This window comes from Sus scrofa, chromosome 2 (assembly GCF_000003025.6).
Source record: "Sus scrofa isolate TJ Tabasco breed Duroc chromosome 2, Sscrofa11.1, whole genome shotgun sequence".
Classification (NCBI taxonomy): Eukaryota; Metazoa; Chordata; class Mammalia; order Artiodactyla; family Suidae; genus Sus; species Sus scrofa.
In genome coordinates, this window is record NC_010444.4 from 102,582,692 (window position 1) to 102,604,829 (window position 22,138).

The 22,138-nt window shown below is 41.5% G+C and overlaps 1 protein-coding gene and 1 long non-coding RNA gene across 2 annotated transcripts in view; one reads left to right on the top strand and one right to left on the bottom strand.

The window, feature by feature from the left end:
- Nucleotides 1-8,725, bottom strand: part of ELL2 (elongation factor for RNA polymerase II 2) — a 72,812-nt gene extending 64,087 nt beyond the window's left edge. The window contains exon 1 of the mRNA XM_003123796.5: nucleotides 8,427-8,725. Coding sequence (XP_003123844.2) covers nucleotides 8,427-8,573 — 147 coding nt within the window. The 5' untranslated portion in view covers nucleotides 8,574-8,725. The remainder of the gene's footprint in view (nucleotides 1-8,426) is intronic.
- The window catches only part of LOC106508433, a 661,471-nt gene continuing 648,229 nt past the window's right edge, over nucleotides 8,897-22,138 (top strand). Inside the window, exons 1-2 of the long non-coding RNA XR_002342060.1 lie at nucleotides 8,897-9,153; nucleotides 17,670-17,871. This is a non-coding gene — a long non-coding RNA (uncharacterized LOC106508433). The remainder of the gene's footprint in view (nucleotides 9,154-17,669; nucleotides 17,872-22,138) is intronic.

Below are 22,138 nucleotides of genomic sequence, written 5' to 3' on the forward strand. Positions count from 1 at the left end.
CATCATAAGTGACTAGACAGGGTTCCCAGTGCTACACAGCAGGATCTCATTGCTAATCCATGCCAAAGGCAATAGTCTGCATCTATTTACCCCAAGCTCCCAGTCCCTCCCAGTCCCTCCTCTCCTCCCTTGGCAACCACAAGTCTATTCTCCAAGTCCATGATTTTCGTTTCTGTGGAAAGGTTCCTTTGTGCCGTATGTTAGATTCAACATTGATTAAAAGATGAGGTGTTGGAAATTAGTGCCTGGAAATGGAGGAAGGTCAAAGCTGGAGATAAATATTTGGAAGTCATTAACATACAGATGACATTTAAATCCATAGGACTAAATTAACTCACCTAGTGAAGTGAACAGATAAAGAGAAGATAGCTGGGGTCTCTAACATTCATAGGTCAGTCACGCAGAAGATAATCAGCAAAGGAGACTAAGAATGGGCAGGGAAGTGGGAGGAAAATCGGGAAAGATTTCCCCATAGTTAACGGGATGCTATGATGCTGAGGTCAGGTAAGACAGGTACAGAGAGATGACCACTGGATTCGACAGCAAGGAAACTAGTCAGGTGTATTCTCAGGGGTGTGACAGACACACAACACAACTGGAGTGAGCCGAGCAGAGGATGGGAAACGAAAAATCAGACTCTACTTCTCAGACACAACCTCAAACATAATCCTTCTCTCTTTAGGTGTCTACTTGCACACAGATTTTATTGCATTTATATACTTTTTAAAAAAATGTCTGCTTGTTTCTACTAAAGCATGAGCACTTTCTTGATGTCAGGGTCCATCTGTGACTTAATTCAGCTTTCTATCTCCAGTGCCTAGTTCTATGCCCGGCACATGTCAGAAGATAAATAAATGTTGGCTAAATGAATAAATGAATATTTGATAGTTATAATTCTGACTACTATCTCTTATTCTTTTGTTAAAGAAAAATATCTTAAGACACTTAATTGAGTTTTTACCACATGGATGTTTTCTAGTTTTCTGAGGCATCATGGTTTCCAACAGTGAAAACCAAAAGCCATGATACTAAGTACATGTTTTTTAAAAACATACTAACACTTAAGTTGATAGGTAAGCATCACTATATGCTAGAGTATCTCAGAGAATCTTATTAGAAAGTTAGCATTTTCAAAATGATCCTTGAACTGTAAATCCAAGAACATTATAGTGAGTTACTTAATGATTCAATAATCACTCAGGACAGGAACCACAGAAGGTCTGATCTTCATGTTAAAATCAAATTTGATTTTCATATTATCTACTCTGTGACAGTCTTAAGTACATTTATTGAGGTTACTGAATAAAGAAAGCCTATAAAAATACAAACCCCTGTTCAAAACCAAAATTTCTCCCACATAGTAATTTCAACTTCCCCCAAAACATCATCAATCCCCCAAATTTCCATCCAAATGGAAAAGTTTGAGACACGTAAATAATATGGCATTGTTCTGGTCTAGTCTCAGACCCAAATATACTTCTTAAATATAAAACATCTAATCAAACCTAAGTCTCCTGGTCACTAAACAGAAGACTGAGTGAATGTTCACAAAAATGGTATTTTATCTGTACCTCCCGGCCCCCCACCAACTGCTTCTGACTTTCCTTTTTCTATTAAGGGTACCCCCTCCTAGTGCTGATGGTCAGAAATCTCAATTTAACCCTATTCCTATAAAACCTGTTAAATTCTATAGACTCTATTTATCTGTACTGTCTTGTCTCCCACTAATATCCTAGTTTAGATTCCACTCATCTCTAGCCTGGACTACATACTTCTTCCTAAGTTGTTTACTTCCTTCCAGCTTCATCTTATGTTTGTCATGCATACTGAGGCCTGAATAATCCTAAAGCATTAGTCAAATCACCTTAAATTTCTACTCAATGTCTCACCAGTTTTGAGAGAATCCTCTAACCTGCTCCAGTCTCCCTTCCCTCTCTTAAATCCAACTCTGTTTTCTCCCATACTCCAAGTGCAATAGGGTCTTCCTTGCAATTCTCAAAGCCTGCTCTGGCTTTTCTACTGCTGTCTTTTTCTTGCCTGTGCCATTCCCTCTGCTAGAGATGTGGTTCCCCATCTAGTCTCTGCCTGTTTAAATCCTTTAAGACCCACAGATGCTTTTTAGACTAATAAACATGTGGGATCCCCAACCAGAAAGAAGCTTGTGCTAATTTGATTCATGAATCTTTAAGGAACATGTAGTCTAATAAGATTTTCTCTTTTTATATCCTGTATTAAACTGCTAACCATGGAAATTCTAGATTTGGCCTTTGCTGGCAAACTATTAGTGGAGGTCCTTAGACCAGTTCTTTGTAAAGATTTAACAGGGCTTTCAAGTGCCATAATGCCACAGCAGAAATTACATACAGTAGATAAATTAGAAGGAAGGGAGGGAAGGAAATAAAAGAAAATTAAGGAAAAGTAAAGAAAGAACAATTCTCTTTGGTAAAACCTAACTGACTCATTTGGGCTGTAGAGACACAGTCATTATGCTTTTTTGGATTCTACTCCAGACCTGCTTTTCTAGATTTTTACATTAAGTCATGGGAAATGTCGTATGGAGCTGAGGTATGCAGGAGAATTAAATGTGTGGTTATATACATACTGTTTTCTTTATTCTAAAACTTAGCTCATCTTATATGCAGAAACGTCCATATCAGCACATTTCAGGGACATCTTCTCAAATACTCCCAAATACATTCGACCCTAACTGGCAAATAACTGGGCTAAACTCTGGTGCCAGGTTCCTGAGCTTCTCTGTAGTCCTAAAATCTTATTTTCCTCACTCTGCTGGCTTTATCACAAATTACCTAATAAGCACTAGGAGCACAGCTTCCATAGTTCTTTACAAGTGCAAATGGAGCAAATGGAAAGGTTGGATCTGGTGATTGTCCTTGATAAGCTTTCCGTAAGTCATTCCAAGAATTCTACGCCCCTTTCCTTTTAAATTCTTTTCTTGAACATGTTCCAATCCTTCACATATGTTCTTTCTTTCTTTTCTCAATTCTGGTGCCAAGGTTCCCTGTCTATCTCTTTAGGCAATCTGGCTACTGCTTTTCATTAGGAGGAGTACTCTTCTTTGCACCCGAACACCTGATTATTTGAATAAACTTTTCAAACACTTATTGCAAAATGAGGTACAAACTTGACCTCACTTGATAAAAAGCATTTAAGATCAAGTTCAATCTGATGAAGATGTATCTAAGTTACACTCAGTAAAATTAACTTATTTAAATTTAAACCGACTATCTTTAAAAACTGCAACAAAAGGAATCGGGTAAGGCAAACCCCATTGTTGTACTTAGTAAACATGTCAGCAGCGCTGGCAGCTCTGTGCTGGCAGATCTGGATGCTTCAGTGGTGCCTTAAGGTGAACAGAGTTTTCTGTATTTATAAAGCAGATTATAGAAGGAACACACAGGTACACAATCAAAATTGTTTGAGGGCAGGCACAAAAAGGAAGTTAGGGAAAAGTAAGGTATAAGACTTTTTGTGCCTTAAACCACAATGAATCAAAAGCTGATAAGTTCACTTGGTAGAAACAAAGGGAAGGAGAGCAGATCACCTATCCCATGACCTGTGGGAACAGTGATTTTAAAAGATCACAGAACACATTAAAGGTAACTCTGGTAAAGGACAGTAACTTTGGAGATTTAATTAAATAAGACTTTTTTATGCTTTGTTTGGAAATAACAGCATCTGATAATACTGAGAGATCGAGTTCCTTATGCAAAATTAGATACAAGCGTATTTGTACAAATTTTCAAAACACTATTATTTGCCTACAAGACACTAATGAAACAGGAAAAATTATTTAAAGCCAATAATTGGAGTTGACATGAGAATGTGTTAACAAAATCCTTCTTAAAGGCATCTCCTTTCTCATCTTCAGGCATAGAGAATGAATGCTCCCTGCCCCCAGACCCATCTATGCAAGACTTTTTTAGAGTCAGGTAAAGAGGAGAATATTATTTGAGCCACCATTTTTGAAATTTTGAGTAAACATTAAAAAAAAAAAATTAGGTTCAGCAATGACAGAATCTGAAAACAATATTTTGATAAGATTTTTGTTACTACAAAATGAGTTACTCAAATGTCACGATAAAGCCAGCTACATATTATGGAAGAAATTAGCTAAGACAAAATGTTAGAATTTTGAGATTTAAATAGTTTTAGGATACATTTGGGAGAAGTATGTAATTACAGTAATATATGCTCACTTAAAAAATGCAGGGCTTATATAGAACACAAATTCAGACATCAATTTAGAATGACTATAAAGTTGTAATATGTGATCTTATTTAGTAACTTGTACCTTTATTCAAAATTATTTACAGAAAAAAAGTAGCTTTGCAATACATACTAAATATCTGTATTTTTATGTTTGAGTTCATTCTGCAAACCATGAAAATAACTTTCCAGTTAATACTTTTTTCTTATATATAATTAACTTGAAACTGTTTCTGTATTCAAACAGAATGAAAAGCAACTTTTAGGAGATATTTACTGGAATTACAACTCCTATTCCTGGACTCAAAATGTCTCTATCTCTTAGCCTAGTCCCTGTTTAAAAGATTCCCAAGTTAGCATTCTTCATTTTTTTTCTCTAAAAATAGAAAACTTGAGTTTTCTAGGTCATTTAGGTTTGTCTTTTGAAACAGTAAGGAATTGTTTCCAATGAAAGATTCTGTTTCCATGAACTCTAATAATTTAAGATATTTGCTCAAATATATCTAAAGAACTTCTGTATTTAGCCCAAATCATAGTTTCCTAAAATTCCTACATTTACCTCCTTGAAGTGGATTAATTTAGGAGAGCAAATCCAATGGACAAAATAATATGGATAAAAATAACTCTGATGCTTAATTTAGGAAATTAACCTGTTGAAATTTCTGGCTCTTAGATAGTCATTAGAAGAGGAGGAATAAGTCATAAACTTATACAGGCCAAAGCCACTTGTCAAGCATCAAGCACCTTCCTATCTAAGCAGAGTTATGGCAGGGGGAGTTTTATATGAGAAGCTAAAGCCATTTCCCCTACCCTGACTCCCTCACCAAACCCCTCCCAAGAATGGGCTTAACCACCAGAAACTTCTTTCCAATTAGCCGATGCCAACATATTTCCAAACAACTACAATTTAATGTTAGGAGCTCTACTTTGATAAGGAAAGAAAGTGTGAAAAACCAAGTTATGTATCCTACTGGAGGATAAAAGCTCAGCCATATCCTGCTTCTGGCAAATTACTGTGTTGATTGGGGAGCCCTGGTCTGGCCCTAGTCTGGAGGAGGGGCACTGAGGACACACTGGAGGGAGGCTTAGCTGAACACACCAGAGGTTACTGTGGTAAGTACCAATAGTATCTCATTTCTTTTTCTTCAGTCTCTTCCCACCTTTCAGCCATCTGAAGTTAACAGTCCCACCTCAATTCCTGCTTTTCCAAGCACCGTAAAAAGTGCTTTTGTGACCTAAGCGACAGGCCTGGGGAAAGGAACTGGTTAAGTCAGAAACAAGGCAGTGTTCAACTGCAAAGGCCCAATCAGCTTATTTCTTTCTCCTCTCCCTGCATACTACTTACTGTTTCTACTGCCAGCTTTTCAGAAGAAAAGGGATCCAAGGAATACCTTAATCTACCTGTGTCCATAATCAGAAGGATAAAAGGACTTTGAGGTCTTCTCCCTTTCCTTTCTCTGCCTCTGTACAGATTGACTAGACCCATTGATTTGCCTGCACAAAGATGGAAACCCAGAAGTAATGTATTAATAGGCAATAGAAGTAGTCAGGAGAAAGGAAAAGCCATTGATTTCAGTAACTTTGACTATAACTTTTTAAAAATTAAAAAATCAAGAACTAAGTGGTGGGTTGGAAGAGGAAGAATTTTTGATTATCTCTTAGAAAATACTAGTATATAAATGTGGGGGCTTTTATAGTCAAAGCATTACAATTTAAAAAAATTAAATTTAATTTTATTGGAGTATAAATGAAAAATCATTCCAATTTTAATCCCAAGTTTGTAAACACTAAGGTGTAGGAGGCAGAAAGGAAAGTAGGAAAACAAATAGCACTCTCTTCCTGGGCAGAACAGTGAGCACTGGGGGCCTGTCACCTCACTCTCCCTGGGTACCATTCCTTCCCTGTGTGAACCTCTTACCCACCTCTTCCCTGTCAAACATACAGTGTCTGTCAATCTTGCTGTAATCAGCTGTACAGTTTGTCAGTTGTCCCCTCAAGGTGGCTGGCTGACCAATAGATGCCTATCCCCACCCTGTGTGTCATTCTTTATCTGCTCTGTAGGTCCGTTTCTGACTGGAGGTTGGCCTCCTCCTGCTGCCTTCTTCTTTTCCAGCCTGAGCATTTTTCTCTTTATACACCCTGACCTACCTTCTTCCCATTGTCATTCCTTCCCATGCTCTCCTCTTGGAAGAGGTAAGCTTATCTTTCCATCTTGCAGAGAGGGCTGAGTTTTGCTTCAGTGTCTGCCCCATAGCTCTGTCTACCTGTCTTGCTTCCCCCATATGGGCCTCCCACTCCATGGTGGTGCTGGCCTCTTCCCTGTCTGGGAGTAGCTATTGACACATGAGATTTATTTGTGTCTTCTTGTTTTCCTATTGCTGAGTGTACACTGACCTACCAGTCACACTTGAGACCTTTTTTCCCCCTGAGATTTCATGGTGTGGAGGAAAAGTTATCTTTCTCCCTGTGTCTGCACTCCTTCCTACACTCTCAAGTCTGAGTGTTTCTACCCTGTGCTTCTTGCGGGGGGGGGGGGGGGTTGGAGAAATAACACATATGCCCTGGAATGTACATCCATGTGTCCACTCAATTCTATGAGTACCATCTTGAGGGCACACTCATCTCTGAGTCTCTCCTGCTGTTTACATGTACACTATCATGTGAATTCATGTATTCATCAAACTGTGTACAACTGTGTGCCTCTTCCTGTGTGGAGGCTTATGTAGGGGGCCTCTCTGAAGGTAAGTCTCCCTTGGCCCAGGTTCACATTTGTGCGGTTTTGCCTCCAACTCATGCCTTCCATTTAAGCATTTAAAGTGCCTGGCACTAGTGGGAGCTCAACAGATGTTAATTCCTTTCTCCACTTTTATCTGAATAACTATGACTCTGCGTCTGGGTGTCCCTCTGGCCCTCTCTGCCTGTTTTATGAGATCAGTTCCTCGGAGCTTCTTTCCTTGGTATGGACTCGATTAATTGTCGGGACGCCTTGCGGGTTCTCTCCTCCGACTGGCTCTCTTCTCAGAGCAAATGCTACCGGCCCCTCAAATGGTATATTCCTCCCCTTGCGCGATGCGTCTACTCACTCCCGTCTCCCTCGCCCATACACAGTACTGCATGTCCATAAACGGCTTGCCCAGGCACTCCGTTGCGGAGTCTCTTCGCTATGTCTCCTACTCTCTCCTTCACTTTTTTTTTTTCCCCTTCCCAGCATGAAAACGTGTCCCTGGGTTTGTTCTCCAATTGCCGAGTAAGTGAGCCTTTGCGGTGCTCGAGTTGTGTGTGTGTCCGGGATGCGCCGGAGAGTGCGAAACCCGAGTCTGCCGGGGATGCAGTGTATTCCCCCCGCCCCGGCTCCACGTCTCCCGGTCGGTGAGTCTGCCTCAGACGCGACGCGGCTTTCGGGTATAAGGACCACGGAGAATCGCTCTCCTCAGTAACCGAAGTCTGTGCTCCCGGCTGAGCGCTGGGTGTGTGTGATTCCCGGTACTCCGTGCTGTGTCTCTGGGAACGCGAAGCGCCCGTGTACTCGAGTCCCTGGAAGTGCAAGGTGTGTCCCCCTCCTCCCTGGCACGCCAAGCGTCCGTGTCTCAGCCTTTGAGAGTACACGGTGTGCCCCCCCAACCTTCGCGAAGCGCCTGTGTCCCCAAGTCCCTGAGTACAATGTGTGTCCCACATTCATACGCGGAGGGCCAGTGTCCCTGACTTTTCGGATCCACGGTGGTACCCTCAAACCGCGAACGCCAAGTGCCTGCGAGTCCTCTTGTAAGTCGTTACCGAAGGCTGCCCTCCCCCCCCAACCCCCGCCCCGCCGCCATGGGCAGCACAGCCATCTCACTTGTCTCCCTGGTGCCTTTCTTTCCCGTTGGGACAGAAAAGGCAGAAAACCCGCGGGCGCCGTCGGAAAGTCCCGCAGCGGCAGCGCAGCGGAACCGCGGCTGCGGCTGCCTCGGCCCCGCCGCCAGGGGCCGCCCGCCCGCCCGCTTCCAACGCCCCGGCGCCCGGCTGGCCCGGGACGGCGGCGTTAGCTACTCTGCCCGGCCCTGCCCAGCTCTGCCGCCGCGGGCGCTGACGGCAGCCGCGGCAAGCCACCGCTCCGCCGGCCCCAAGCCAGGTGCCAAGACAAGAGGAGGCGCGGTGGGTCAGTGAGGGACGCCCTTTTCCTCCCTAAGCCCGGCCGGTCGGCCGACCGCCCAGCTCACCTTGTGGCTCTGGTAGGTCTCGAGCGCGCGGATCGCCGTCTCGGTGAGCTTCACATGCAGTACGGTGATGTTGTCCTGTCCAAGTCTCCCGCACGACAGCCCGTAGCGCTGCTCCTCCCGCAGGCCCGCCGCCCCCCCTGCCGCCATCTTAAACTCCCCCGGGTGCCGCCGCCGACGCCGCTCGGGCTCTAGGCTCCACTGCGGCCGCGGCTGCTCGGGCTTCTGCAGCCGCCGCCACAGCTACGGCCATCCCGCTGCTGACGTACTGTCATATACTGCGCGCAGCCAGACCTCGGGCTGCCACCGCCGCCACCCGCCCCACCCTCCGGCCTCGCGCCCCGCCCCGGGCTCGTCTCATTGGTCCCAGTTCCCCTCGGAGCCTCCCTCATTGGCCGCCCTCCACTCTCACAGGGGCGGAGCCCAAAGTCGCTGGAGTTTTGCTCCCGGGACGGGACGTCCGAGAGGTGAGAGGCTGACGTTGGGGTGACGCGCCAACTTAATCACACCTGACGTCACGTCTGGTCGTCTTGGCTCACCGGTCGCGATTGGCCAGGCTCGTTTGGGGGATCCCCTGCTAATTGGGTGCCCAGGTTGCCTGGTCCTGTTACCTGGAGTCGGAGCTCCGCCCCTTGGGGGGAGAGTAGTGGAGAGTCGGGAGTGTGGGGGGAATATTTCCTGCGCTGGTGGTCCTTGGAGAAGAGGATCCCCACCCAAAATAAGTGGCCAAGTAAGCCTAGTAAGGACTTTGTCCCCCGACGGGCTGGGTTAGCTTGTGGAGTAGGGGGCGTGCTGGTGAGGGAGGTCGTAGTAGGCGGAGTCACTGGAGAGTCTCTCCTCAAAATTTAGCGCTAGTATTGAGCGGATGAAATTGGGGAGGACGCCCTTCTTCGTCATTTCGCCCTAAATCTGAAGTTAGTGATTTAGCCCTTGGCTTTAAGATTTGTGCTAGATTGTGTGGAGCATCTTAAGTACAACACCATGCCTTAAATCTCCTTAGTGCGATGGGCATGGTATTATAGAAAACAGAATTTAAAGGTTTTTTTTTTCCACGCCATGCCCTCTTGTGATCCAGAGAAAAATAAACTGGAGTTCGCCGTGGGGGCAGGGTTGTGCTTTTTATGGGACTTGGAGAGGTGCTTAGGGTTGAGATGACATCTCCTTTCAAAGGGTTGTTAGAAGGGTATAAGTGTCCTTGACCTAAATTAAGAGAAGCATGGACATGGTTCTCTGGTTCGTTTGGGTTCTGTCCATTTCATTTGACAGGGATGTAGGAGAACCTTGCTAGAGTTTAAGCAATTGATGTTAGGTGGAGGAGATGGGTGTGTGAGGGGGTGCGGAGGCTGGACGTGCTTTCCATTCCTCGCGATGCTCCGCGTGTAGGCGTGGCTAAACCAAGGAGCCTAATCACCGCCCTCTTCAGGCTGCGTGTGGATGGACCGACACAGGCTTCCAGTCAGAGAGGATGAATTAACTGGGTGATCAGAAACACCGGAGGAAAACAAACCGTTAAAAGTCTTGAAATTGTTGCAAGGCAGTTTTTTGAAAATTACTTTAAAAAAATTGAGACGGTTGTTGTTTCCCTCAGATTGTAAAACCTTGTTGCGTTTTATAAGGATTCCCCAGAAAAATTTATAGGTACTTAATTAGTATTTCCCATACGTTTCAATTGGATAGAGCTATGATTTTCCAGAAAGTGGGAGTTTATCATGATTTCCTCAGCCCCCTTAATAAATACTCCAGCCTAAATCTACATTACCTCTTGACTCGGACCCTCAAGCATTTTAAGTGCATAATACAAATTACGGAAGGAATTCTCCTTCCAATAGTATATGAGTTAAGTGGAAACGCCTGCATTAAGGGTTGTGGCATCACAGGAGAGCATTTTTAAATCTGACTTTATTTCAATCCAGTAGATTTGGCTAGCAGTTAAACATGATTAACACTTGTTAATTTACTTTACTAGAGTGTTATCTTAAATTCATTGAAAAAATTAAGGCAATCACAAATTTGAGAAGTAATTTTATACTTGAATTATTCTTTTCTGCTGTTTGCTTTACACTGATAGGGAAGGTGTGACCACATATCTAAAGCTTTAATTATTTGGGGGGCGGGGGTGGGGGGGAGTTTGACCAGAACAAGTAAAACCTGTATCCCATTGCTTTTCTGATGAAGATGGGTAAATCCCCACCCACATGGCATCTACACTTGGCCTCCTCTTACTCAGAACTTCTGATGACATCCAAGGGGTGGGGGAGGAGCAAGGGTGGTTTTCATTCTAGTTTTCAAATGTCTGACCTGTAGCCCCTTAATAGAATTTCTTTTCTTAATTGTGGTTGGAAAAGTTTTCTCGTGCCCTGTTTTAGTGAGTAACCTAATCTTTGAGTAATATATTATTGTAGCGAGTTATTGTTTGTTTGTATTTTTCCCCTTTCGAACATTTCAACTATGGAAGGAAGCCATGACCGTGTACAAAGTAATAGGGTAATCTAGTTGTGTGTCTCTTCAGTGCATAGTACATATTATGCCTGCCTGAATCAAACAGGCAAGTTGTGATACTGATAAGGATAATTCACGGAGTTGATGAAAGGTGCTCTTTGGGAAGCTTGCCATTTTATAGATATGTTCTGTCATTATTCAGTTTAACAAACACTTACTGAATGCTAAATAAATGTAAAATGCTGTGAAAGATTTAAAACTTAAACAGCAGTCTCTTATTTTAAGGGATTTTCTGTTTGAATATGGGGAATGAACCAAAAAATCCAAAGGAGGGTGACTGGAAAATTAGTAAGTGTTGGAGTTCCCATTGTGGCTCAGGGGTAACAAACCTGAGTAGTATCCATGAGGATGTGGTTTCTGTCCCTGGCCTCACTCAGGAGGTTAAGGATCTGCCAGTGCCATGATCTGTAGTGTAGGTCGCAGATGCTACTCAGATTCTGTGTTGCTGTGGCTCTGATGGAAGCCAGCAGCTACACTCTGATTTAACCCCTATCCTGGGAACTTCCATATGCAGGCCCTAAAAAAACAGAAAAAAGAAATTAGTAAATGCTAATTTGGGTGGTAGTGGTGATGAGCTTAAAACTTCAGAGAAAACATCATCACTCTCTGGAGATGTTTTGTGGATGTGTAGAACTTGAACATTTCTTGAGGGTTGAATAGATTCTAGATAAGTAGAGGTGCTATAGATGGAGGCCAATTAAAAGTGATCTTAATGATTATTCTGGCTGAACTCATTCAGTATATGAATGAAGAAAGTGAGATACTGTTAATTTAAAGGCAACCTGCATAACCTATTACAACCAGGAGAGGCCAGGTCTGAATCGACTCTTGGAAGTGTTTGTCTGGTCACTACACTGAGCAGCTATTGTTTGGATTTAATAACTGAGAAGAAATTCTGTCTTATATGATAATTCAGGGCAAGAAAAAGGCAAAAAGGAAGTAACCTGGTTTGGGGCCAGCTCCATCTCTGATGTCTAGTGTGCAATGCAGACAGGGGTTGTGTGAACAACATCAGGGCCTTCCCTGGCCTTTAAGTGCTAGGCCACCCCTCATTCCAAGTTGCCACGTATTTAATGGCCATTTCTCACTTCTCCTTTGGAGCTGAGGTCACCAATTCAGATGGCTTCAGGGACCATTAGGACCTGAAACGATTAAAGCAGCCCAGATACTATGCCACAGGGACAAAGGTGCTGGCCTGTGGTAAGCAGGGAGTGTTTACAGGGTTCAGTGATTTCCTGGTCTGGTTGATTGTTCCAGGTGATCTTCTCATTTTTCAAGAAAAGCTGTAAATCAAAGATTTTTACATGAGCTCTCTGATTTTTATCTGTTGGCACTTACCTAAAAATTTCAGTAAACATTTGGTGGACATTAAAAAAGTCCCTGAGCCTGAGTTAGCCTACAGCTTTCTAGTTTTCAGTCTCTGCTTGAGTGATTTCCAGTGCTGAAGGCCATTCTGTCTCATAACATGTCTTAGGAGTTTTGTGAGATATTTCTTAAAGCCATTTGTAAAACAGTTTCTACTAATGTCTTAATACCAGGCAGTGGCTTCTGTTATGAAAAGAGCACACAGAAATTTATAGAGTTAGAGAGCAGAGAAGCTCTTTGGAATTTCCAGGTGGAATTTCTTTTCCTTTGAAATTCTCTCTCCCTGATGTCTCCTGCCCCCATCATGTTTGACCCTATACCATTATGTTGCTCTTCTTTCGAGACTTTGTCCAGCCCTCTTCAAAAATCTCCTTTCCTTGGACACAACTGAAGTAGATGCTTTTAAAGGAACTTTACTAAATATTTACAGAAAATAAAAGTGAAATACTTATGGGGGAATGTAAATATGCGTTGCCAAAACACAGATTTTTAAGCTGAACAATTGTTCTATCATGTGGGATTATTTTTTACTCTATTCCATTTTAAGTGTAAGACATGTCACATTGCATTATTTATTATCATCATCCAAATCTGTCTCTGAGCCCCCATTTCACTGTATGATTGAGTGATATAGCTTTTTTTTTTTTTTTTTTTTTTTTTTTTTTTTTGTCTTTTTGCCATTTCTTGGGCCTCTCCTGCAGCATATGGAGGTTCCCAGGCTAGGGGTCAAATCAGAGCTGTAGCCACCAGCCACACTAGAGCAACATGGGATCCGAGCCAAGTCTGCAACCTACACCACAGCTCATGGCCACGCCGGATCGTTAACCCATTGAGCAAGGCCAGGGATCGAACCTGCAACCTCATGGTTCCTAGTCGGATTCGTTAACCACTGTGCCATGACGGGAACTCCAATATATAGTTTATTCTTGAGAATTTCCCTTTAGGAAGGTTTGGGATTAGGTGCAGTCTAGATGGAAGGAACCAGGGGACCTGAGTTAAAACTGTATTTACGGAGTTCCCGTCGTGGCGCAGTGGTTAACGAATCCGACTAGGAACCATGAGGTTGCAGGTTCGGTCCCTGCCCTTGCTCAGTGGGTTAACGATCCGGCGTTGCCAGGAGCTGTGGTGTAGGTTGCAGACGCGGCTCGGATCCCGAGTTGCTGTGACTCTGGTGTAGGCCGGTGGCTACAGCTCCCATTCGACCCCTAGCCTGGGAACCTCTATATGCCGCGGGAGCAGCCCAAGAAATAGCAAAAAAAAGACAAAACAAATAAACAAAAAAAACAACTGTGTTTACATAGCAAACATACTGGTTTTACTTAGATTATGTGCTTATTCGGTGGTGGGGTTGAGGGTGGCATTGATAAAGATTATGAGAAGGGAGGCTGAAACTTCCCTAGTCACTATTTGGCACTGAAACATTCATGATGATTGTCTACATGATTTCCTGAAAGGTATAGCTCCTTTGGGAACTAGGGTACTAGGCCTAACTCATCTATCCAAGTACGTACTGTCCTGGGAAGTTGAAAAAACAGTGGATTTGGAATGTACCCGTCCTGGAACTGGCAGCCTCTGCCCCTTCTCAACCTTGGGGGAAGGTGTCCTAGCTCTAGCCTACTAACTCTGCACTCTCTTAGTCTCCAAAGTTCTTCACTCCTCTAGGAACCCCCTGGTTCTTTTCAAAATTTGTAATCTGGGAGGAAGAAAAGCACCCCCTCCTGCTAAACCCTCTCACATCCTTCTTCAGTTCAAATTCCTTCTTTCTCTCAGTGGTGCTTTGTAGAAGGTGAAGGAGGTAGGGTTCTCTCTCTTTCTTTCAGATGTATGGAAAATACAATTTTGGCTTCCTAAGACAGGTATCCAGTCTTGACTGATACCTTTCGGGGCTTCTTTCCTTCTTCGTTCTTATCTTTCCCCACTTGAAGAGCAGTCTCTATGAAGTTATATGTCCTTTGAAAGCAAAAAGGCTCAGGCTTAATTCTCTGCACACTGAGAAAATTCTTTCCTTCTGTACTGATTGAAAAAAATATCCTGTCCACAGAATTGCACAATATGGGGACCGAAGTGTCCCTTTCTCCCACATGATAATTGTTTTCATGGCTTTTCAATAGAGTGCAAAGTGCCCAGAAAAGTGTCAGATAAACTCTTGAGAATGAGAGGAGTGGTAAAAAGAGACCTCACAACTCTTACTCTTTCCATGCTGTTTTGTACTGAAAAGAAGCACATGTATTTCTAAGTAAACTGAGGCGGTAGAAGGACTAGAGGGCTCAAAATATCTGCTCAGCTTTTCACTTTAAAGCATGCTAATAGTGGACCAAATGCCATCAACATCAAGAACAATATTGAATAATTAATCATAGCTTATTCCAGATAGGGCTTTGCATTTTAAAAACAAATAAGATATATTATCTCTTTGAATTTTCTCTCTACACTATGAGGTAGTCATTGTTTCATACTCATTTTACCTTTAAGGTAATGAAGCTCAGAGAGGCTATGTATCACCTAGTTAGTAAGTAACAAAGCTTGGTTAGAACCTAAAATTTTCTTTTCCAAATTTAGCACTTCTGTCTTTGAACATGGTTGTACCTCTAAGGAATTATACTGAATGTGTCAGGTTGTTGCAGTAAAATTAAGAAGAAAGTGGGCTTCCAGTCATGGTGCAATGGAAATGACTCTGACGAGGAACCATGAGGTTTGGGGTTCGATCCCTGGCCTCGCTCAGTGGGTTAAAGATCCATGTTGCCGTGAGCTGTAGTGTAGGTCGCAGATACGTCTTGGATCTGGCATTGCTGTGGTTGTGGTGTAGACCGGCGGCTACAGCTCTGATTAGACCCCTAGCCTGGGAACCTACATGTCCCTCAGGTGCGGCACTAAAAAGACAAAAGACAAAAAAAAAAAAAAAAAAAAAAAAAAAAGAATAAAGTAATAGTTGGTTCTACTTTTGGAGACCAGTTGGGAGTTGGTTTTGTTTTTGGTCTTGAAAGCCAGAGTTAAGTCATTGGAATCACTCCTTCCACATAAATACCAAATGTTCTATTAAATAGTTAGAAGGTAAATAAAATGATCCATTCCACTTTGGTTTATGATAGCTAGCATATTGATTTCAATGAGATTTATGAAAGCTAATTCTGTTTTGATGTATGGTATAGATAATTTGTGATATGTTGGAATACTTGGTATAATAAATATGTGCATTGGTGCCCATTTGAAAGTGCTTATCTTATGATTTTAAATTATAAGTATTTACAGTTGTGATATTTTTGCTTTTGTTGCATGTTGTTCATATATATGATTTATTTGATGAGTCTTCGGTCAAAAACACAATCCCCAATGATCTCACTTTTTCCCATGGGAAAATACCACCCACTTTATAACATGGTTTCCAGAACATAATATCGCAAGAAATAGAAAGTATATATATCATACATATGAACAGAGATGATTTTCTGTTTTTACTTAGAGAATTGGAATTGCAGTTGTCCTGATCACACTTGTTTTCAGTCAGCCATTTATTAAGGTATCATATTTGATTTTTTGATCTGTTATGGCCTACTCTTTAGAAGCTTTTGCTGTTGCAGTGGATTTTGGGAGTTTTAAGTACCAACATGACCCTTCCAGGATAGAATAGTTACAGAATTAGAAAACTCTTTGCCTAAGTGGCGATCCCACTTTTTTTTTTTTTTTTTTTTTTTTGAGAGTATGGGTTTCTCCGTGTACTTACCGATGCTTTGTATTGTCAACTTTTTGGGTTTTGTTTTTAATTTTAGTCATTTTACGGGATGCATATTAGTGTCTCATTGTGGTTTTAGTTTGAATTTCCCTAAAGATAATAATGTAGGATACCTTTTTTGTATGCTTATTTGTCATTCTTATATCTTCTTTGTTGAAGGGCCTTTTAGATTTTTGGTCAGGTTTTTAAATTGAGTTGTCTTCTTATTGTTGAGGTTTGAAAATTCTTTATATAATTTAGATACAAGTTCTTTGTCAGATATGTGATTTGCAGATAAATTTTCCCCACAGCCTCTGGCTTATTTTTTAATTCATTTGAAGTATCTTTTACTGAGCAAAATGTATTGTTCTGTAGAGAAAAAAAAGTTTTTAATTTTAGTAAAGTCCAACTTATCAATTTTTTTTTAAGGTAGTGCTTTTGGTGTTATATCTAGGAACTCTTTGTCTAGCTCGAAGTCACAAAAATTTTCCATGTTTTCCTTAAATGTTTTACATTTACATTTAAGTCTGTGTCATATTTCAAGTTAATTTTTGTAAAAGATGTGAAATAAGTATCTAGGTTCATTTTTGTGTGTGTGTACATATTTACACCATTTGTTAAAAAGGTGGTCTTTTCTCCCTTGAATTGCCTTTGCATCTATGTCAGAAATCAATTGGCCATAGTATTTATATGGGTCTATTTCTGGACTCTATTTAATAAAGATCATGTGTCTATCCTTTTGCCAATACCATACATTTTCATGATTGTTATAGCTTTATAGAATTAACTTTATTTATTTATTTATTTATTTTTGGCCACACCTGTGGCATATGGAAGTTCCTGTCCAGGGGTTGAATCTGAGCCATAGCCGTGACCTACACCACAGCTGCAGTGATGCAGGATCCTTAACCCATTGTGCCAGGCCAGGGATCAAACCCTTGCCTCAACAGAGACCTGAGCCCTGCAGAGACAGTGCCACTGGATCCTTAACCTGCTACCCCACATGGGAACTCCTATAGAATTAACTTTAAATATCTCTGCAAGAAAGAAACAAATTTTCTGTAGCATTCTAATGAATTTCCTTTTTAATCTTATTATCCAAGCAAATGGATTATTTCTCAGTAATTCCAATGTGCTCTGTCTTCATTTAGTTTATATATATATATATATATATATTTTTTTTTTTTTTTTTTTTTTTTTTTTTTTTTTTTTGGTCTTTTTGCCTTTTCTAGGGCCGCTCCCGTGGCATATGGAGGTTCCCAGGCTAGGGGTCTAATCAGAGCTGTAGCCGCCGGCCTATACCACAGCCACAGCAATGTGGGATCCCAGCTGCATCTTCGACCTACACCACAGCTTACGGCAATGCCGGATCCTTACCCCACTGAGCAAGGCCAGGGATTAAACCTGCAGCCTCATGGTTCCTAGTCAGATTCGTTAACCACTGAGCCACGACGGGAACTCCCATTTAGTTTATATATTGATTATAAATGCAAAATGGACTGTAGTCATACTTCCTATATCCCTTCCCTGATAGAAAAAGACCCCTGTGGACTATTACATTTACTAGAGCTTTTTTTGCATCATAGTCAAAATGCAAAAAATTTGCAAAAGAATCATTTACTAAGCTACTACCTGCAAAAAATTCCTTTGATGGGCTTCCGCTCCTTTCACAGGTCCCACCACCATCAGCCAGAGCTGCCTGGACAGTGACACCCTACCACCCATTGACAACCAGCTTCCTGTCTTGTGGAGTGGCAGTTGGTGGAAGCCAGCTGTTATGATTCATACCATTTAAGAATTCTGCTTTTTGAGAAGTGACGCTAATGGAGCCAGGCTGAATGATGTCTGATTGGGAGAATTTTCTTTGTGAAAGAGGTTTGATTTCTAGTGCCTATTTTTTTTTTTTTTTTTTTTGACAGGTACATTCCAATTTTCTGTGTGAGCTCAGTTAGATAGATAAATGTTGTTTTCATCAAATGTTTGTGCTGGCTATTATTTCTTCCCGGAAAACAAACAAGCATGGAAACTTCCATTAAAAAAAAGTTTCTTGCCATTACCAGTTCTTTAATAGTTTTACAAATTTTCAGGCTTCTGATATTCTCTGAAAGGCAAAAAAAATTCTTTGCCCGGGACAGGATTACATTTTGGATTTGTTAAAATAATTCTCATGTGCCTGAGACGTTAGCCTCATATCCCTTGAGGCATGGTCTTTCTCTTGGGCTGCAGAAGCCAATTTCATCCTTGAGGTTTGTTTGTCATTGTGTTAGCTCAGACAGACTTTTGAATACCATGTAAAAGCAGAATATTAGGAGGTCAAAGAGGCTTGCCCCCATAGAGACAAGTTATGGTGCTATTCAGTCATTAAATACACTGAAAAGAAAAATAAAAAATCTAAAATATTTTTAGGGGAAAAGTATACTGGTTTTTATGTGATACTCCCAATTAACATTGGTTTTACTTCAGAGAAGATGAGAGAGCTTATATGATAAAGGAGAAAGACAGTGATTAAGTTCAGGACATACCAATCATAGTACCAGTTAAGGGGTGGGGAGCAGCCTTGAACAGGATGGACCAGATTTCTATAGTAATGCTGTGTGGCATCTATGCTACGTGCTGAATCATGCCACTAAATATGAGAAAGTCACATTGTAACAGGAATTTTTATAATACTGAGAAGTGCTGATTTCCTATAGCCAATTAAAGTTGTGCCAAAAGTTCAACATTTTATATTTTTTATTTTTATTTATTTATTTATTTTTGCTTTTTAGGGCCACACCTACAGCACATGGAAGTTCCCAGGCCAGGGGTCTAATTGGAGCTACAGCTGCTGGCCCACACCATAGCCATAGCAACACAGGACCCAAGCCGCGTCTGTGACCTACACCACAGCTCACGGCAACGCCAGATCCTTAACCCACTGAACAAGGCCAGGGCTCAAACCCGAAACCTCATGGTTCCTAGTTGGATTCATTTCCACTGAGCCACAATGGGAATTCCTCAACATTTTATAGCGTTATGTAGTAACAGGTGATTTTTAGTTTTGGTTTGGCGATAACCTAGGGCAGAAATTTTCAAACTTTAAAGTACATAAGGATCCCCCAGGGAGCTTGTTTACATTTAGGTCCCTAGGCTCTAGCCCTGAAGGTTTGGATTTAGCAGGTTTGGGAAGTGGCCAAGAATCTGCATTTTAACAACAACTTCACTCCATTTGGCATCCTGAGTCATCTCTTAAGAAGTTGTAAAATTCTCCCAACAAAAACTATTTTCCCTCAACTGAGTTTTTAAAATACTATTTCACTTAGCACAAGTAGGCATTATGAAACCTAATGACTGAGTTAGGTCAGAGTTCCAAAGAGATTAACAGTAACTAGTTTAGATTCCCTAGGTGTGAACTAAGATATATCATGCAATAAACAGTATACAGAAGCTTAAGTTAGATTTCTTTCAATTAGAAGTTATTAGTTTCCATTTCCAGGTCATCTGTGCATCCATAGATGGTATTAGATAAGGGAGTTAGACTAGGCATAGATACCTAGGGAATTTCACAAGGTTTTTTGTAATCATTTATTGCCTACTGTGCCCTTAATGATATTACTCAGGATCCCATTAAGTTAGCTGTGACTATAGTAATTGGTCCCTAGACAATAGCCAGAGGGTGTTGAATCCTGTGTCTCCACCCCATTCTGGTCCTGTTGGAGGCAAGATAGGATTGTTACAAATAATCCTTTCTGGGGACAAGGCTGCCTGTGCTCCAAAAGAGATTTCTCAAAACATAGCAGTAGTCCTTTGAGAATTGTCTTCTAATTTGGGCAGGCACATATGACCTACTTTTAAAAGTAATTTGAAAATGCCATCGAAGACAAGCAGTCAAACTCCAGATTCTCCATCAGGTATTCTGTAGAACTAGCACTGCATCCTTTCCATCTGCTCACATGAACAGCTTAAATATATTTTGGTTAGGGTTTTCGCCTCCCTTTATTGATATTTAGGTAAGAAGGAGAATTTCTAGTTTCTACAATGCAAGTAGTTTCTGGACTCAAAGCAACTGTACAGTTGAATATGATACAATTTAAATTGGTTCTTCCTATACTTAACAAAAGGAATCAGATTTGCTGACTTGGTGTTCAAATTCATGCAGAGTTAGAACACCTAAGGCAGAGGTTCTTTTCTCTCCTTGGAAGCCCTGTGCTTGTGGTTTGTTTAGTATCTTATGAAGCTTTTCTAATTTTTCAAAGCAAAACTTTGATAAGGCAAAGAGATTCATAGAATCCTCACCAGTTGGAAGGTACTTTAAAGAACATCCAATCTCACTTCTTATGTAATTTTTTTTATTGGCGAACCCTGGTATATGGAAGTTTTCCCGGCCAGGGATTGAATCCAAGCTGCAGCCTCTATCTGAGACGCAGCTACAACAATGCCAACCAGGCTGGAGGCACCAGGCTGGAGATCAGACCCATACCTTCACAACAACCTGAGCTGCTGTAGTCCTATTTTTAACCCACTTTACCTAATTTCTGAATCTCATCTTGCTTCTACTGTAACTCCCCCACTTAATTGTCAGGTTCTTAAGGGAGTTTTGATTTTTCTCATATGCATTTTATTCAAAACCAGATGATATTGATAATCAAGTTTAGGTTGAGGAAGAAGGCTTCATTTTATACACTTGGCCTAGATAAATATTTGTGAGTTTGATCATTAAGTTGGATTGGTTTTCTCATCCCCTCTTTTCCAGTCGCTTGGGTTTGGTTGCCACATTTCCTCAATTCAGATCCCTGCTCTATCACTTACTACTTGTGTGGTCCTGGGCAAGTTGCTTAATCTCTCAATAAATGATAACACAATCCTGATCGCTATCAGCCAGACCATGCTCTCTCTCTCTCTCTTTTTCTTTTTTTTTTGGCCATGCCCCACAGCATGTGAAGTTCCCAGGGCCAGAGATCAAACTTTTATGGCAGCAATGACCCGGATCCTTAACCCACTGTACCACAAGGGAACTCCTCAGACCATGCTCTCTCTCTCTCTCTCTCTCTCTCTCTCTCTCTTTTTTTTTTTTTTTTGTCTTTTTGCCTTTTCTAGGGCCACTCCCGTGGCATATGGAGGTTCCCAGGCTAGGGGTCTAATTGGAGCTGTAGCTGCCGGCCTACACCAGAGCCACAGCAACGTGGGATCTGAGCCATGTCTTCGACTTACACCACAGCTCACGGCAATGCCGGATCCTTAACCCACTGAGCAAGGCCAGGGATCAAACCCACAACCTCATGGTTCCTAGTCGGATTCATTAACCACTGAGCCACGATGGCACTCCCATGCTCTCTTGATTTTCATTGTTTGAGGGTATCTTTTGTAAAATTTCTTTCATTTCTATTTTACTGTTGCCTTTAGCTCTCTGTAAAATCAGTCTACATTTTCTGCATTTATTCATTTCTGACTATATCTTCTGAATGCATATATCCTGGCTAAGAGTTATATGGCAATATTCCAATCTCTGTGAAGATAGCTTGAAGGATTGTGAAACTGCATAGCATAATGCAGGCTGTGATGCAGTCTGGATTGATCCTGGATCTGCCACTTACTTCTGTTTGCCTCCTTAAGCCTCAGTTCCTCACAAGTAAAATTGAGAAGATAATAATACACATGTCATGAGGTGGTGTATTAAATGATGGTGTAAAAGTGCTTAGAAAGGTGACTAGTTTATAAAATTATCCATGCCCAAGCCCCACCCTAAGAACCTGATTCAGTTGATCTGTGATAGGGCTCAGGCATCTGTATATTTTAAAAAACGCTGGGTGACTCAAAGTTCCAGTGAGGATTGGGAACCACTGGGCTGGATTATTCCCAATGTCTAGTCTAATTAGCAGTTGTACCAACTTATATGCTTATGCTTCCTGTCTTTCTATTTTATAGTTTAAATTCTGTCTAGAAAGTACTGTGGGAAGACAGAAGTTATTTGAGAACTGTTGAAATAGGACAAATAAACAGCTATAATTATTTAGTATGTGTACACTGAATATACTTTATTATGGTGAAGTCCCCATAATTCTAAGTCAAGGAGTTTTTCAATTGAAAATATAATGAGTTTTTAGGCTATTTCAACTCACTGTCCTTCAACATAATATGGAAATCGCTGGTTTTAAAAAAACAA